General features: G+C 48.0%; 1 protein-coding gene across 1 annotated transcript in view; it reads right to left on the bottom strand.

Annotated features, from left to right (window-relative positions):
• Positions 1–4,619, bottom strand: part of JAG1 (jagged canonical Notch ligand 1) — a 35,845-nt gene extending 31,226 nt beyond the window's left edge. The window contains exons 1-2 of the mRNA XM_047746106.1: positions 4,018–4,619; positions 3,291–3,596 (exon numbers count right to left, since the gene is read on the bottom strand). Of these exons, the coding sequence (XP_047602062.1) occupies positions 3,291–3,596; positions 4,018–4,098 (387 nt within the window). The 5' untranslated portion in view covers positions 4,099–4,619. The remainder of the gene's footprint in view (positions 1–3,290; positions 3,597–4,017) is intronic.
• Between the last annotated feature and the right edge of the window lie 13,229 nt (positions 4,620–17,848).

Raw genomic sequence — 17,848 nt, 5'->3', positions numbered from 1 at the left:
AAACCCCTGGCAGTTGTTCAATCTGGCCTTAAGTGTGATGGGGGGCCAAAGTTGGCACCCCTCTGGTATGTGAGAAAAATACTTCACTGGATTTCCCTGAACAATCCGGTTGTTCTCAGCAGCCTTTTATCACTGTCAATGCCATTTAGATAGGAGGCCAAGAAGAAACCAGATATGGCAACTGCTGCCCCCCAGGTTTCTCTACATTCACTTCACTGTGGGGCCTGCAATGCATCAATTCAGCGAACTGGGGTGCTGCAGTTCCTAAAATGCTTTGGGGGCTGGGTAGTGCTAAGTGCCCTAATGGGATTTTTAATAAGCAGGTACTACTGGGATTTAGCACTAATTTTGGGACGTGCAACTTAACCATTTCAATGACTTATAAATGGTTATTCCCAAATCACTTCCCGTTAAGCTCAATTACCTTCCATAATGTATGTTCTTATCACTGGGTCCCCCTGATTGGAGGGTCATAAATCAGACCCGTTGCTTCGAGTCAAGGCCTTGTGAGCACAGCACCGGTATGGGGATTAGAAGCCACCAATGGGAACCATGAGCCTGGAGCTGGGCCAGCCGACAGCCACTGGAACATAATCAGATACTACCCAATGGGCAGACCCACCTCCAGAGAGCTCCCCACGTGGACACTGGAATGTGGACTAGATTTCAATGTGACCGCTCATTTCCCTCTTCTTTCTCTCTAGAACACGAACAGTTGTTTGATCGCGGTCGGTCATAATTCCCAACAAAAACCAAGAATTACACCACCTTTTAAACTGACCTTCCACCTTGCACCCTGGACCACAGCCCTTTCATAGTCAGCACACTGGGGAGGACCCAGGGGATAGGTGATTGTGACTGCCTAAGGGTTAGCTGTGCAAGTGGCTGGAAGTCCAAGGTGGTTTGATTTAAAAACCAAACCAAAACAAAACAAGAAACCCATATCGTCTTTCCATCTTCAATTCTGTACCAAGTTCAGTTATTACTTATTCAAGTCAGTTTTAAATAGACATGCTTATTAATATTTAACTGCCAAACTGAATGAAACTGCCCTATGTAGTTCAATACCTAAGTGCTTTCACTTCGGTTAACACTCACCCTGGAATCATTCTTGAAAGTTATAGACTGTGGTGTTTCTCTAACCACACTCGGGAAAATAACTAAAACAATACACCTAAACGCCACTTTCTCTTGGGAAGTGAGGCTTATGTTTCACAGCAGGCCTTTTAAGGGGGGGCAGGGTGGAGACTCATTTATAAGTGATACATGCATTTGGCCCAACTTCAAAAGAACCACACTTAGTGTAGCCCCAGTGGTCTCCCTATTCTAGAAAAGCCGAGAGAGTCTATTTTCATGGCTTGGTGACCCGCGGGCCCTGAAACCACAGAAGAGCCCTGGCAAATCAATCGTCTCCCTGCCCCACCCACCGCTTCTGTTCATTTCCATTTAGGACTCTGTCAAGTGTCAAATGGGGACAGACACACCTTCTAGGTCACTTTTCCAGAGCCAGTCCAGGGAGCAAGCCTGCTCTCATCCAAGCGGTCTCTGACCCTCTCTCTCAAAGTGAGCCTCAGCCAGGCCTGCAACTTTTCCACATCACTAATAAGATTCCTTTTATGGTCTTGTGAAAGCAAGGGGCTCCGGACTGATCCTCAGGAGGGTGGAACCACCTGCAGGCCCCTTCCCCCCTAAACTCCAAACACAAGTTCAAGGGCAGTCAGTATTCACAGTTAACTTGGGCACAGTCAGACTAAAAAGTGGACAGACTCTTTAAATTCTCCCTAGTAGGGGATTAACAAACAAGATAAACACTCTTTGTAAAATTGCAATCCCACAACAGACACAGCCCTCCATTCTCGGAGAACTCTACATACAGTGGGTTTTTCTAAGTCCCTTTCAATGGCATGCTTCCGATAACTCTTATCTCACCCACGGCAGAGGGCACTTTATAACGCCAGCTCCAGTAAATGCGGGCCTTGAGAGCCACCCCAAGATACACACATACATATATATACACACACACACACACACACACACACGCACGCACGCACGCACGCACCAAGGCACTCTCCCCCCTCCCTCCCCTCCTGCGCTGGGAATCACAGCCCTAGCCCGCGGATAGGAGGCAGCAGAGCGCACCCCACCAGAGCACGTGGCGGAGAGTATTCCCCCGGGGCACCGAGCTTCCCTCTCCTCCCCGCCCCCCCCCCCCCCCACCGCCCACCCTCGCAGCACGGGCTGGGTCAAGCCCGAGTCCTGGCGACGAGCCACGCCTCCTGGACCGCAGGAGCGGAGCAGAAGGCACCAGCCTTTTCCCCTTTCCTCCCCTTCTGCAATCACACTCATCTTCCTTCTACCCAGTTTGGGATGTTGCAAGGGCTTCGTTGCAGGGTTGGTCAGCCGGGCCCGGGCCCTCGAGCGGCACCCGGAGCGGGGGTCCACGCACTTGCACGCTCAGCAGCCGCCTCTAGCGGGCCGCCCCTTCCAGGCCTTGACACGCCCCCGGAGGCGAGCGGGGGCCGGGCGCCCGCCGGACGAGGGCGCACCCCCGCCCTTCCCCGGGAAGTTTGCAAACACAGCTGGTTCCAGAGCCCGGGAACCGCTGGAAGTGAGGCCACAAGGGCTACACCGCGCGGGGGCGAGGGCAGGAAGGGGCCGGCAGGGGGCGGAGGCTCTCGGGCTCCCAGCTCCAGCCACGGCCCAAAGACACCCCCCCCCCCGCCCCAAGCGGCGGCCGCCCCCGCGTCCTTACATCCAGCCCGGAGCGCGTCCCCGCACGCCCCACAATCTTCCGGGAGCAGCGGGAAACAGGCTCCCCCACACCCTCCAGGAAAGACACACCCGCCCTCCAGGCGGCTCACGAGAAAAGGGAGGGTGCCGACTTGTACGACGTTCGAAGGCCAAAGCTGCGCCGCGTTGCCTTCCAAGGCGCATTGGGTTTAATTGGTTAAGCGAAGACCTTCTGTAATGACTCCCAGCTCGGGTTGGGGTGGTCACTCTAGGGCCTCCAAGTTGCAAGTTTAAACCGGCCTTCCTGGGAGCTCTGCCCCCACAAACCCCTGTGGGCTTCCCACTTTTGTGCGCTTAGCAAAAAGCCTGGAAGACGGGGCCTGCTGAGATCTAACCCTTGAGTCTCGGCTGCAGAAACACCCCACCCCCGCAAGACTTTTCCAGTTAGCGCGGAGTTTCAAGCCAAGGCCCTTTAAATTCCTCTCGCAAGAGAGAGAGAGGGACTTGGCAGGCGCGGGTGCGGACCGCGGCGGGCCTCCCTCACCGCGTCGCTCACTCACCGGCCAGGCGAAACTGAAAGGCAGCACGATGCGGTTGCGTTCGTTGCCACGACTGGCCTTGAGATTGAAGGTGTTGCCCCCGATGACAGGAGTGGAGCCCGAGCCGAAGCTGCAGGGCCCCCCGGCCGTGACGCGGGACTGGTACTCCTTGAGGCACACTTTGAAGTACGTGTCACACTCGTCGTGGGAGCACTTGCGGTCCCCCGGGTTCCGGACGCCGCCGCAGCAGTTCCCGTTCTGCAGCTCCCCGTTCACGTTCTGCATAGACAGGATCTCCAACTCGAACTGGCCGGAGGCCCCGCACACCTGCCGGCGAGGGAGGGAGCGAGATCAGCGCAGGGGAAAGTTGTTTTCTTCGAGGGTGGAAGCAGCGACTCCCTCCCCGCCCGCCCCGACGAGCCCTCAACGCCAAGTGAAAATAATTTTGCAAAACTCAGTGCAAAGACTCAACGTGATTTCCCGGACATGAAATGCACGAGTGCAGGAGAAATCTGACGACTGTCCGGGGGAGAAGAGCGGAGAGACGCAGCCCCCTTGCCCCACCTGGGGGGCTTAGGAGGTCCGGGGCTTCCCCAGCCTAGGTGGAGCCTCCCGGGCGCAGGACCCAGCCGGGGAGCCGGGCGCCCGAGGGATCCCAAGCCCGCTCTAGGCGCTCAACCGCAGGCGTCTAGGGAGCTGCGAGGGAAAGGAGAGGGCGGGCCGGGAGGGAGGCCCGGCGGGCTCCTACCTTAGCTCGCAGGGCGCAGAGCAGAGCTAGCAGGAGGCTCAGGGGGCGCCCGGGCCGGCCGCGCGTCCGTGGGGACCGCATCGCTGCGCCGCGCGCCGCAGGCACTCGGGACGCCGCCGCCGCCGCTGCTGCTCGCGCTGGTTCTCCGGCCGGTGCTGCTGCCGGTGCTGCTGTCGCCGCTGCCCCTGCGGCCGCCGCGTCCCGGCTCTAATATACTCCGCCGATTGGAGCATGCACGACTGGAAAACAACACCACTTTTCAAAAGCCCTTTCAAGAGCGGCGCGTTCCAGAAGGCAAAGGGCCCGGCCTCCTTTTATTATTCTGATCGCTTCTTTGAGGCGCTCCCCCTCCTCTTCCACCTCCCGGCTTTCTTTCCTTCTCTCGCGCTCCCCTTCTTTTATTATTATGATTATGCGCAGCCTTTTATTCCCTTTCAGATCAGCTGCTTAGAAAGAAGAGAGGGAGGGGAGGAAAAAAAAAAAAAAAAAACCCGAGCCCAGCTCGCGGGCCGGCCGCAGGTAACACAATGACGCGTGCCCGCCCGGCTCTCGGCGAGGGACTCGGAGAGCCCGTCTGGGAGCAGCGGCCCGGGCTGGCCACCTCTACCCAGCGCGCGGAGCAGGCGCATGCGCACTTATTAATATTCATGAGGGGGCGTGTTGTGGCGCGACACGCCCATTCCCTCTGGTTGATGGGGAGGGGGAGTACTGGGAGGAACTTGGAAGGGGCTGGGGGCTCAGGGACTCGTGGGACGGCTTAGACGTCCCATGGCTCAGGGCGGATCCCCGTCCTCGGGAGCTTTGGGCCAGGAGGGAAGGGGGGCAGGGTGCGGCGAGCAACTTGCTAGGGTCCGTTGCTCAGAGACGCGCGGCGCCCCGTATCTCCCCAGGAGCCCCCTCGAACGTCTCAGGCCGGGCGCCTGTGCCCACCCGTCGGGGCCCCAGGTGTAGGCGCCGCGGCGCTGCCTGAGCGGTCGGAGCGGGCAGCTTCCGCCTTCCGAGCCGCCTGCGTCAGCTGCGGCTTTCGCCCCAGGAGGAGGGCCTGCCCGCCGGGAGCCCGGCCCGCTTCCCGCGAGTGAGCGAGCCGCCCAGAGCGCGCTGCTGGCAGCAGTAGCGGCAGAGGCGGCGGCGGCGAGGCTGGCGTGCTTGCCGCTGTCTGCTCGCCCGGCGGAGGCGACCTGGGCAGGCGCTGCTGGGAACTTTTGAAAAACTTTCCCGGAGCCAGGCTTGCCGCAGATTCGAGGGGAAGCCTCGGTCGCGCCCCACCCCCTCCGCGATCCGAGTCTGCAAAGTCTCGGAGGCCTCCCGGCTTCTTTTCCAAACAGTGCCAGGGCAGAGGCTAGGGGAGCCCAGGTGGGGGAGGGCGGCGGACACACTGGGGTCTGCTCAGGTTTAGGGAGGGGCTGAGCGAGATGCTGATGGGCTTTGGCTCTGGCTGCCCAGGCCGCAGTGCCGGAATTGCACCTGTAGGCGGCCTCCGAGCTGCTCTCTGGGTGGCAAAGAGACGAGCCTGGAAGGGACCGTCTCACCGCCATCGCCCTGCAGCAGAGCTTGGCTCTCTGGGGTGGCAGTGGAAACCGATGCTGTTTTCCACCTTGAGGCGAGCCTCGCAGTTAACAGCGACACTCCTGGTCATAACCAAGGTCAAAGGAAACCTGCGGGCTGGCCAAAGCCTCTGCCAGCCCCCCTCACAGCAGACCTGCTGCTGCTTTTAGGGGACCTCTTGATTTCCACTGAAGGGAAAACAAAATTTTGGCCCTTATATTGGACATGTTCTGCGGAAAAGCGTAACTATTCAGGGACAGGATCGTGGCTTGAGCCCTCTGGGACTGTGGGGCCTGATGGGCTGCAATGGGTCGAGGCACAATAGTTTCCGATATACTGAGTTATAAGTGCATAAAAGGTTGGCTAAATTGTGGTTATTTACTGCATTTAGTGGACAATATTTTCAGTGCCACATCTCATCACGCTGAGAATAAGGCAGCCAGCGGACCTCTTTACATTCATTCAAAGCCACCAAGGATGGTTTAGCAATCTTGGCATTTTAACATCCCGGGAAATACTCCTAAGAAAGGGAACTTCTTTGTGGTAATGTGTCCCATCTTGATGATCATTGGTTAGATAATCCGTATTTTGGAAGGGCCATAATCCAAGAGCAGAACAAGTTTGCAGCTGTCATAGACAGTAGCAACCTGAGCATTTTGTCTTAATATGCCCCAGTCCATCCAGTTATCCTTAATGCAGGCATCCAGTTGTCATCTATAATTGCATCTAGATTTTTTCTTACCAAAGTTTCCAAACCAATCTTCTCTACCTCCTATCTGCCTCTTTCTCGCTTGTCTTCCCAAATGTCCATTGGGGTGCTAAGTAATGGTGTAAAAGCAAAATGCTTGTGCTGGGGGGAAAAACACAATTCATGAAGGCTTAAATTGCACACTCCTTGGAGTTCCCCATGTCTGAAACCGTTTTAATTCTGTGCCCCATGACCGGTCCCCCACACCCTGTTCAGGAAGGAGGCTGAGGCCTTCAGTTTGAAGAGTTTAGATCCAACCACCTGGATTGACCTAAAAGCGCCCCTGAGATTTCAGGTGCCTCCAGGTAGTAATCTGGACTGCATGTAAGCTGGGATCAGCTCCAGCTGAGTTTAGCCCTCTTGACTCTTTTTCTCTTATTAAGAAAGAGAATGTAGATTTCTGGGGGGGTTGAAACTCTCTAATGAACCCTGACAGGTATGTGAAATCACTAATAAACACAAAATTCACATGCCGAAGAGCACAGTGTCCCTCACCCTTCCTGAGCTTGGGAACCCACTAACTTGTGGGCTAGAGGGGATTCTTTTGAAAATTTTCAGTTGGGACTCTTCCAGCTAATTGGTACTCCCCCAAAAAGCCAGTCACGTTTACCGCAAAAGACACCAAGTGGAAGCTCTGCCCTCTACTTCCTTGCAGCCGGCTCTCAGCCTCACTCTTTGAAGAAGGGGGAACTACTGCAGAAAGAACTCAAGAAGGCAGATTCCCCCTTGGCCAAGTCACATCCTGCCTTTGGACACAGCAAGTGAACATTCCAGAAAAAAACGTTTCTGTGGGAAGTGCCATGTTTAACCATCGCACCTACACCTGTGAGAAGGGGAGAGCTTTGTGGTCAGTTCCTGTCTGGACCGTCTCATGTGCTCCAATCATAACCATCCTGTGGTATTTTTAATTTTAAAGATGTATTTGTTTTAGAGAGAGTGAGCAGGGGGGAGGGGCAGAGGGAGAAAGAGAATCTCAAGCAGACTCCCCACTGAGTACAGAGCCCCACATGGGGTTCGATCTCACGATACTGAGATCATGACCTGAGCCAAAAATGAAGAGTCAGATGCTCAACCAACTGAGCTCCCCCCCCCGCCCCCCACTTTCTTTAATTTTAAAAAGATGCCTTTCTTTTTTTTTACTTCTTCCACAAAACTTGCCCTGTTTTACTTAGTCATTCACGAACAGCGGTCCTGAACCCCTCGCCCCCACAAGCACCAAAGCCTTAATAAGAGACATTCAAGCTATAATAACTGTATGTAAATGCATTTGGTCAACTTAAATCCCTTAGCGCTGTGATAAAAATCAGCAAATCAATATTTATTGAGAACTACATTATACCTAGCAACGTGGATGATCTCCAAAACATCCTACTAAATGAAAGAAGCCTGACGCATAAGACTACATACTGCGTGACGCTGTTTGAAGTTCTAGGACAGGCAAAACTACTTTGCAGTCAAAGAAAATGTCGATGGAAGGATGGAGATGAACTGGATCGTCTTGAGGCTTCCTCCAGGGGATGGATAATGTTCTGTATCATGATAAGGGTTTGAGTTACACAGGTGTATGCATTTATCAAAATTCATTAGTGCATTTAGGTTTGGTGCATCTCCTGTGTTCAAAAGAGACAAAATTGTAGGGGCGCCTGGGTGGCTCAGTGGGTTAAAGCCTCTGCCTTCGGCTCGGGTCAGGATCTCAGCGTCCTGGGATGGAGCCCCACATGGGGCTCTCTGCTCAGCAGGGAGCCTGCTTCCCCCTCTTTCTCTCTGCCTGCCTCTCTGCCTACTTGTAATCTCTGCCAAATAAATAAATAAAATCTTTAAAAAAAAAGAGACAAAATTGTAATAGTCAACTTGAGTGAATTAAATGGGTGCTGAAGTATATAGAATGGAGTGAAAGGATATTTGCAGCTTGGAAATGAATTTAAACATGAGATTATGGATGGAGACAGGATAGCTGGCTGGCTGGTTATACACTGGAGCAAAACAGTGAAGGGCTAAGGGTAGGATCTAGATGGGGACATACAGTGTTCACATAAAATTCTTTCAGATGTCTCTGCCTGAAAATTTTCACTATAAAATGTTGAGGAAAATAGTTACCTGAATATGCCAGTTATTGCGTACAGTGCCAGAACAGTGGACAACACCAAAACAGTGGACCTAAAGATTATAGAGAGGGGGACATGCCTGTAAGGGATGATGATAGTGTAGGTTGTAGTAGTGAACAAAAGGGAGATCCTTATTTCCTCCCATTCCTTGTCTCCCTAATACCTTTCTTCTTTCCAATAAATAAGAGAAGTTGGTCCGAATATATAAAGGGACCTGTAAAAAAAAAAATCCTTTAATATCGTCCTTTTTCTTGTTTGCACCTTGTAGAGAAATTAAGGTAACTTCATGAGCCTTGTTCCATGGAAGAGCAGATGGTGACCTCTTTCTGTTTCTTTCCGGCAGAACCAAAGATGCTTCCGTGTCCCACGAGCTCTTCCTTCCTTCTACCAAAGTGTTCCCTCCATTCCCGAAAATGCAAACTCCTATAAACTCTGCCCAGGCAGCTCTCCGAGGAAGCATGTTCTCTGAGGAGACAATCACCTTCGTAGGCGATTCTCCATCTTGCACATCACAAGCACTTCTGAGAAAAAGCTATGGGCAGCAAGTAAGACATGAAAAAATTCAGGGTAAAGTTATAGCTCCCGCAGCAACCATAACCAGGCCGCAAGTTTATCCATTTAAGCATAAACTGAGGAGATCCAGCCCTCTTTTTTCAAAGCTTCATTTCACATCCACAGGAGAGCTGAATTAATTTTCTTTGGAAACCAGAACTATGAATTTCTTGCAATATTAACAGTAATTTTGTATGAGCTTTCATTTAAAACACTGTTTTGGTTTGGGCTTGAGTTCAGGTATTTATAATTTTGCCTGTCCTGTCCCGATTCTGTCTCACAGACATTATGTGGAAAGCTCTCAGGACAGAGTTCTGTGTCCACTGCGCCTTTAACAAGCCAGTGATCGAAAGTCACAAAAAACCCAAGATGCAAAATCCAGGAACCATGAGACTGAATTCCTCATTTTACACCTTGAATTAAAACCAAAGATTCTGTATGACCTTTCATAGTTTTATGTAGTTTTATAGTTTCATAGTTTACTGGGGAAAAAAGTTCTTGTAAAATGTACCATTTTCTTATACTTGAAAACCTTTTTGAAAATAAAAAAAAATCTTATGTGTAAATTGCTGTTAAATTGCCTTCTCAAAACTATTATAAGTGATTCATTCACCCTCCTTTTTTCGGTGATGACATAGTGAGTTTTCTGTTCTGTGAATGACACCTGAACAACTTGACCCACAGGTATTATGGGATCGGATTAAAAAAAAAAAAAAAAGACCAAATTGGTCCATTTGTATAGTTGACTGATCTAAATGCAACTAACAATTTTCTATAATTGCAAAGTGTGACTGAGCTCTTACAAACCTTTTCATCTCCTAAAAGGGTCTGGAAATTATATTCTCAGAAGCAGGTAGCATGTGGAACTACCCCAATACAATTCACTCTGTGAGCACCTTTTCATCTTGTTTGCATTCAGCCTTTGCAAACAGACACAAACCCGAATCTGCCTCCAGATCTAAAAAAAAAATTTAAGAATTACAGTAGTTGTTGGAACTTGGGGAAAGGAGAGCTAAATATATTCAGTTATCTGAGAAAATTTCAAAACATACATAAATGTGAGAGTCAAAGAAAGGTGATTACACCTGCCAATGGCACGAAAGCCATGGGCTTTCCACTCACAGTATTTCATGTTTGGGTTAATGGTTCTCGATAAATTACAAGACTATGTCTGTTCTTGACACTTTTGTTCTCAAGCCAGTGGTGCCGTTACTGATGTCTTTCTCTAAATTAGAAGTTATGAAGGACATGAAAAGTGGATGTTTGCAATACTTAAGTTTAGTTTTTCATGTGCAATGTAAATAGTTGTTTTTATTACTGTCTTTATGTCAAGAATGTTCAAGGATGACTGAAGAAATTCACTTGAGCACAGAAATATTGGCACAAGTACTACCTGCAAACTTCTAGATCCCTAGATATCAGTCATAACATACACAGATTTTTATAAGCATCATTTAAAAATTATTTCAGAACATGTCAAAGTTTTTTCTTTTGGAAATGAACTTAAGGCATAGAAAACTTAAAAAAATTATAAAGGAGAAAGTTTCGTTTCCAGAAGATGGTTATGGCATCCATGGAAGTGGCAATATTTTTTTTCAAAGGCAGGTAACAACTAAAGAAGTCAATTACACTATCTTAGAATAGTTTGGCAGGAATTCATGTGAAGAGGAACAGAGGGGTTTAATAGCCCACACATGTGGGATGCCTGGGTGGCTCAGTCGTTAACCATCTGCCTTCGGCTCAGGTCATGATCCCTGAGTCCTGGGATCAAGCCCTGCATTGGGCTCCCTGCTTGGCAGGAAGCTTGCTTCTCCCTCTCCCACTCCCCGTGCTTGTGTTCCCTCTCTCCCTGTCTCTCTGTCAAATAAATAAATAAAATCTTAAAAAAAAATAGATCACACATGTGATATGTCTTAATGGTGCCCTGTACCTTCTAAAAATACTAGGGCCACATTCTGAAGCTGAGTTACTAGAAATGTAGATTAGCTATCAAGGAAAAACCATAGCTCTAGCATATTCTACACTAGCCTTAAAACAACTGAAGTATTTTGACCAGGTCTGGGCACAACTGTTTTTAAATAGACATAACATAAAATTTGCCATCTTAACCATTTTTAAGTGTATGGTTCAATAGTAAGCTCATTCGTGTTGTGAAACCACTCTCCAGACATCTTTCATCTTCCCAAAACGAAACTCTGTGCCCATTAAACGACTCCCTATTCCTCCTCTCCCCCAATCCCTGGCAATCACCACCCTCCTTTCTATGAATTTGACTACTCTAGCTACCTCACATAAGTAGAATCAGATAGCATTTGTCTTTTTTTTTTTTTTAAGATTTATTTGTTTGGGGGGGGGAGCATAGCTGGTGGGGGAGGGGCAGAGGGAGAGGAAGAGAGAGGATCTCAAGTAGACTCTTTGCTGAGCTTGGAGCCCAATGTGGGGCTCGATTCCAAGACCCTGAGATCATGACCTGAGCCAAAATCAAGAGTCCGACACTTAACCGATTAAGCTGCACCAGCATTTGTCTTTTTGTGACTGTCATTTGATTTATCATAGTGTCCTCAATGTTCATCCATGTCATAGCCTATGTTAGAATCTCCTTCCTTTGTAAGACTAAGTAATATTCCACTGTGTGTCTATACCACCTTTTGCTTATCCACTCACCCGCTGGTGGACACTTGGGTTGTTTCCATCTTCTGACTATTGTGACTAATGCTGCTATGAACATGGGTGTACAAATATGTCTTCAAAATGCTGCTTTCAATTATTTTGGATGTACCCTAGGACCATTTTTAACAGTCATCTTGATAACTGGGCCATGCTCAGAAGAAGGTCTGCATTTTTAAACCTTTCACCCCAGCAGTTGGAGGCTTGGGTGTGTCCAATTGGAGGAGAGAGAAAGGAGGGCTCGCAGCTGTCCACAGACCTGGAAAGGCTGACTTGAGTAAGAGCAGGCTTGAAATGCTGCAAACAGCACACAAAACTCAGTGGGTGTGGGTTCCCAGAAACCTGATTTTGACTCAGCAGAAAGACAAGCTTTGTCTTCTTAAGAGCTATTCCTTAATGTCATAGGCTGCCTTAGGGATTAGTGAGTCCCTGCCAGTGAAGGTAATCAAACAGAGCTTGATAGGACCCTTGGACAGTGGCAGGAGACAGGGAGATTCCCCATCCTGGATGGGAGCCTGAACCAGGTGATTTCCTAGGAACCTCATCTCTAGGAGGCCATGGCAGGATTAACAGGTAAGATGGCAATTCAGGTCCATACCCACAGAGAGAATCTAGGAGCCGTTTTTGACCAATGTGGTGTTGATGCCACTGACTGAGGATTAGTAGAACCTGGTGTGCAGGGATGAGAGACCTGTCTGCTTTCTGAACTGACTTCTCAGGGATCCATCACACACATATTTGCCAAATGGATGCAGCAAATAAGTAAAGTCTAAATGTCGCAGAGTTGATCGTTACAACCCTGGCTCATTATTATCCTCTGTCCCTTGCTATTCTGAATGAGGTCCGAGAACCAGCAGCATTGGCATCCCCAGGGAACGTGATAGAAATTTGGACTCTCAGCTTACTCCAGACCTTCTGAATCAGAATCTGCAATTTCATGAGATCCCCAGGCAATTCAAATGCACATTAAGGTCTAAACTAGACCTAATACAGAAATAGTCTTCAGCAAAAGCTATCAAATGTTCTTTCCAGGAATGGTTGCAATACCATATTGCTGGGGAGAAGTGTTGGTTAGTCAAATCTATATTGGTTGTCCCATCAGCATCCTAATGGGAATTCCTCACTTTTATCCAAGTAATATGTTTATATACTGTCATTCTTTTTTTGTTAAGATTTTATCTATTTATTTGAGAAAAAAAGAGTGAGCACTAGCAGGGGGAGAGGGAGGGCAGAGGGAGAAGCAGGTTCCCTGCTGACTGGGGAGCCCAACGCTGGGCTTGATCCCAGGACCCCGGGATCACGACCTGAGCCGAAGGCAGACACTTAACTGACTGAGCCTTCCAATTGACCCTTTACTGTTATATTCTTAAAAAATTCAGGAGGCTTTCAGGTTAAACATGTATGTAAATAAATATCAGGACCAGGAAAACAGAGCTAAAAGAAGACCAAGAACAGGGAGGAAAAGTAATAAATGGAGACAAGCATTACTTGTCTCCTTGAATTGAGTTGAATGTAACTCCTTGAACTGAGTTGAGAATTGGATGCTGAGCTTGCTTACAGCCAAGGAGACCAAGAAAATAGTCAGCCATGATATTAGCTTTACCCATACAGAGCCCACAGGCCAGTCCCTCAGGTGAAGCAAAGCTTTTCTTGGCATTTTGTTATGAAAAATATCCACACGTGTGGGTATATTGTTATAGCTATTTGGAGGACTGGGGTCTTACATAAGTGGGATGCTGAGAAATACAACAGTTTTCTGAGAACACTGTATGATAGATGATGGAAATTGAGGCCCTGACACCAAAGCACAGATCCGGGAAAGCAGGGTGGGGTGGGGACAGGGATAAGGGAGAAATACATCTTTCTGAAAGTTTTGCTTAATCCAAACATGACCCCAACTATCTAGTACCATGGCTTTTTTTTTTTTTAATAACTGCTTAGCAACTATTTATCGAGTCACTGAATAAATTCTCATGTGTAAGAAACGATTAGGAACGAATTCCTAACAATTTAATTGTTCATATTCAAAAAATGTTCACAAATCTCCCTATCCAAAGACCGACCCAGTATGGGCCTTTACAGCACAGCTTTTCTGAGGTAAACTCCCAGTTTATATGGTTGTGATTATTCAGCTCAGTAACACAGTGATTTTTTTTTTTTTGCCTCCCAATTATGTAAATTTCCCTCTTATATAGATGTGTAGATTTTGCTGAAACTCAGTAAACTGTTTCTGGGGAGTAAAACTATTGACATAGAAGCACCCCCCCTTTTGTTCCCCCTCCATGAGGTAGGGTACTTATAAAATGCCTTTTTGAGCACCGAAGCAGTGAAATAAGCCATTTAGCTTTCTCAAAAATGCAAATTTTCCAAGAACGGTAAAATGGCTAATCTGAAATCAAAAAGTACTACACTTTGTTTTTTAAATGCCTTGACTTCTCCCAGACCTCTACTCCACACGTAACCCGTAATAAGCTTATAAGCTTAGCTTCAGGGAATTTAAGTTTATTTCTCAAGCTGTCTTCAGCTATCCTTTCCTGCTCTCGTAATCACAGATGCATCCCTGATTGATGAGGGGCAAAAATCACCCCGACTCTTTATCCCCAACCCCCATAACCACAGACTCCTTTGGGATATCATTTCTGGGGCTCCTCCCACCAGGAGGCGTGGCCTATTTTCCCACCCCTGAAATGTGTGGGGGCCTCCTGAGTAGCCTTGGCTTAGAGAATGAAACACAGGTGCCGGAGGGCCGGCTGAGAGCCTTCTGAAATCTTGCCCATTTCCACAATCTCTTTAGCTTCAGGACTCTGCTATCGCCATGCGACAAGCTAGGTAGGCTAAACTGCTGGAGAACTAGAGTGTATGGATGAGAACTGAGAGATGATCCCAGCAGGGGTCTTCCTTACCCGGTCAGCATCCGAGTGTTGACTACACACACACAGCAAGAAGCCCAGATGAGGTCAGCCTACTCAGCCCATTTCAGCAGAACCTCCCAGCCAGTTCGTAGACTCGTGAGAAACAACTGGTCTTTCAAGTCCTTAGGATTGGGGGCACCTGGGTGGTTCAGATGGTTAACCGTCTGCCTTCCACTGGGGTCATGATCCCGGCATCTGGGGATCGAGCCCCACATCGGGCTTCCTGCTCAGCGGAGAGCCTGCTTTGCCCTCTCCCTCTGCTGCTCCCCCTGCTTGTGCTCTTTCACTCTCTTCTGTCAAATAAATAAATAATATCTTAAAAAAAAATCTGTAGGATTAGGGCTGGCTTGTTATGCAGCACTGTTGTGACCCTAGATAACTGATATATCCTGAGTGAGCCTGAGTGAAATGTTAAAGAAAAGAGAAACACAGAAACGGCGTGCAAGCCTGAAATAAGGATGATTGCCACTAGCTAATCATGGCCTGGGGTGACCAATCTTAACAGCCTCTGCTTGAGCGAGGAAGCTGACAGGTGAGTTAAATTGTTATTTAGGAATTGTTATTAAAGGAATCTGGGCTCTGCTCAAATTCTCTTAAAAAGTAAGGTATTTGCAGCCTCCCATAATACAATCATGACAGAGACTCTTGTGATCATACACTTCGATGGAATCGCTGGAGGTCTTCCTTCCCTTCTTCCCTACTGACTGCTAGCCACAGCACGGAGAACATTTGCAGCTAACAGACTAATTCCTGTCCCAGAGAGGGGTGGGATGTTACATTCTCTAGCAGTCAGTTTGGATGATTCCCAAACCAGTATATGCCCATCGTACTTGTTATTGGCTTACATCGTTTAATTCATTGTTCCATAAACTGGTAGAATAAGAATCTTAAAAAAAAAAAGTATCACTTCTTTGCAAACTGAGTTGAATATGACTTGATAAGAATGAATGTGAGTAGGGGCACCTGGGTGGCTCAGTGGGTGAAGCCTCTGCCTTCGGCTCAGGTCATGATCTCAGGGTCCTAGGATCGAGCCCTGCATCAGGCTCTCTGCTCCTGTTTCCCCCTCCCCCTCTGCTGCTTCTCTGCCTACTTGTGATCTTTCTCTTTCTGTCAAATAAATGAATAAAATTTTTAAAAAAATGTGAGTAGCTAAAAATATATTCTTGTTGACTGAACATGAGAAAGACAACTTGTTTACCAAGTGTCTTTTCACTTTCATTCCAATTGGAAGAAACCCCAACTGAACATTATAAACAAGGTGCTATGGATGAAATAGGAGGCAAGGTGGGCCACTTAGCTTTGTCTTAGACCAGAAGCTGGGCAAATAAATAGCCATTTGTGGGATCTGTGTGTGTCATGTTTTATGGTTCTGTCTTTAAATGACATTTTTGATTAACCAATTACTGGCCATGATTGCATCACTTAAGGTTTTATTCTGTTAGTAGAGCTTGGAGCAGTGCCTGACGCATAGCAGGATCATGGGAACTAGTTGCTGAATGAATTTGTTGAATGAATTACTTGCAAATTGCTGACAACATACAGCACAACCAAACCAGACCTGTCTCCATACACCAATGTGTTTCAATACTGAATGGGAAAATCAGTACCCTAGAAGCTGGAGGAATGGCTTAGCTTTCCAGCAAACCTCTCTAAATATCGATTCTTGTATACCAGCTTGTCAAAGAAGGCTGAAATTGCAGGAGTTTGGCGTTCCCTAAAAAGGTCCCACTAGCATGTATCATATTCACTGGGGCGGCTTGTTAAATCACACATTTCTAGGATCTACCACGGAGTTTCTGTTTAGTAAATCTGGTGTAGGACCATAGAATTTGGATTTCTTTTTTTAAAGATTTTATTCATTTGAACAAAAGAGAGAAAGAAACAGCAGAGCAGCAGGGGCACAGGGAGAGAGAGAATCTCAAACAGATTCCACACTGAGCATGGAGGCCGATGTGGGGCTCCATTCCAGCACCTGAGATCATGACCTGAGCTGAAACCAATGGGCAGACAATGCTTAACTGACTGTGCCACCCAGACAATCCTAGAATTTGTATTTCTCTTTTTTATATATATATTTTAATTTTTTATAAACATATAATGTATTATTAGCCCCAGGGGTACAGGTGTGTGAATTGCCAGGTTTACACACTTCACAGCACTAACCATAGTAGAATTTGTTTTTCTAACAAGCTTCCAGGTAATGCTATTCAGGGACCAAACTGTTAATCACAGACCTACCATAGCCTAAAAGTAAGCAATTACCAGGGCCATCTGGCCCTCCCCCCTGTCCATCCACCTTCTCCAGACCATCTAATTCCTTCAACAATTACTAAGTTGACCAAGAAGGTTGAGAACTCAAGTGGGGCAACTGAGATACATAAACCTATGCTGTATCCTCAACAGTGTGGTTGGCTCCTTGTATTATGTAATTTAAACCTAACAGCAACACTATAAAGTTGACATTAATATCTCCATTTTACAGATGAGAAAACTGAGGGTCAAAAGGTTATATACTTGTATAACTACTCACCCAAATAGGGGACACAGCGAGAAAGCAGTAGGGCTAAGAGTTCAGGGTGGGCCAAGACCAAAGGCCCCATTCTTTCCACAACAGCTAATGGGGATCTAAATGATGTCATTAGGATAGACCCTTGAATCTAAAGCAGGGCTGGTGTCTTGTTAAAAGGGCAAGTCCTTATTCTACGGCCTTGTCTGGGGCAGGCCTGAGAGTCTGCATTTCTCATAAGCTCCCAGATGATGTCAAGGCTGCTGGTCCCTTAACACAATTGGAGAAGTGAGGCATCGGTGGAGAGACTGGGATGTCCCTCGACAGGAAAGGGAGGTCCTGAATAGCCCTTAATGTTGTCGTACACACAGTACAATTTGCCTTTTATTTTGTCAATGCGGAATTTGAAGAGGGATCACAAGGGGAATCTGTGTTAAAAGAATGAGCTCGAGGAGGAATGCCAAGGCCATACATTCTTTTTGAGAAAGTATTTAGCTGAGGGGAAGGAACTGGGTTCAGAGGAAGAAAAGCCACTGCTTGTGCCCTACCATGATATCTGGGAAGAAACCAGGGTATCAGGTCAGCCGTTCCCCAACCACAGAAGCCTATGATAGAAATCTACTCTTGGGGGCACCTGGGTGGCTCAGTGGGTTAAGCCGCTGCCTTCGGCTCAGGTCATGATCTCAGGGTCCTGGGATCAAGTCCCGCATCAGGCTCTCTGCTCAGCAGGGAGCCTGCTTCCTCCTCTCTCTCTCTCTGCCTGCCTCTCTGCCTACTTGTGATCTCTGTCTGTCAA

Source organism: Lutra lutra, chromosome 9 (genome assembly GCF_902655055.1).
Source record: "Lutra lutra chromosome 9, mLutLut1.2, whole genome shotgun sequence".
NCBI classification, from domain to species: Eukaryota; Metazoa; Chordata; class Mammalia; order Carnivora; family Mustelidae; genus Lutra; species Lutra lutra.
The sequence above is the reverse complement of the archived record's forward strand: the minus strand, read 5'-3'. Positions and strand labels throughout refer to the sequence as shown.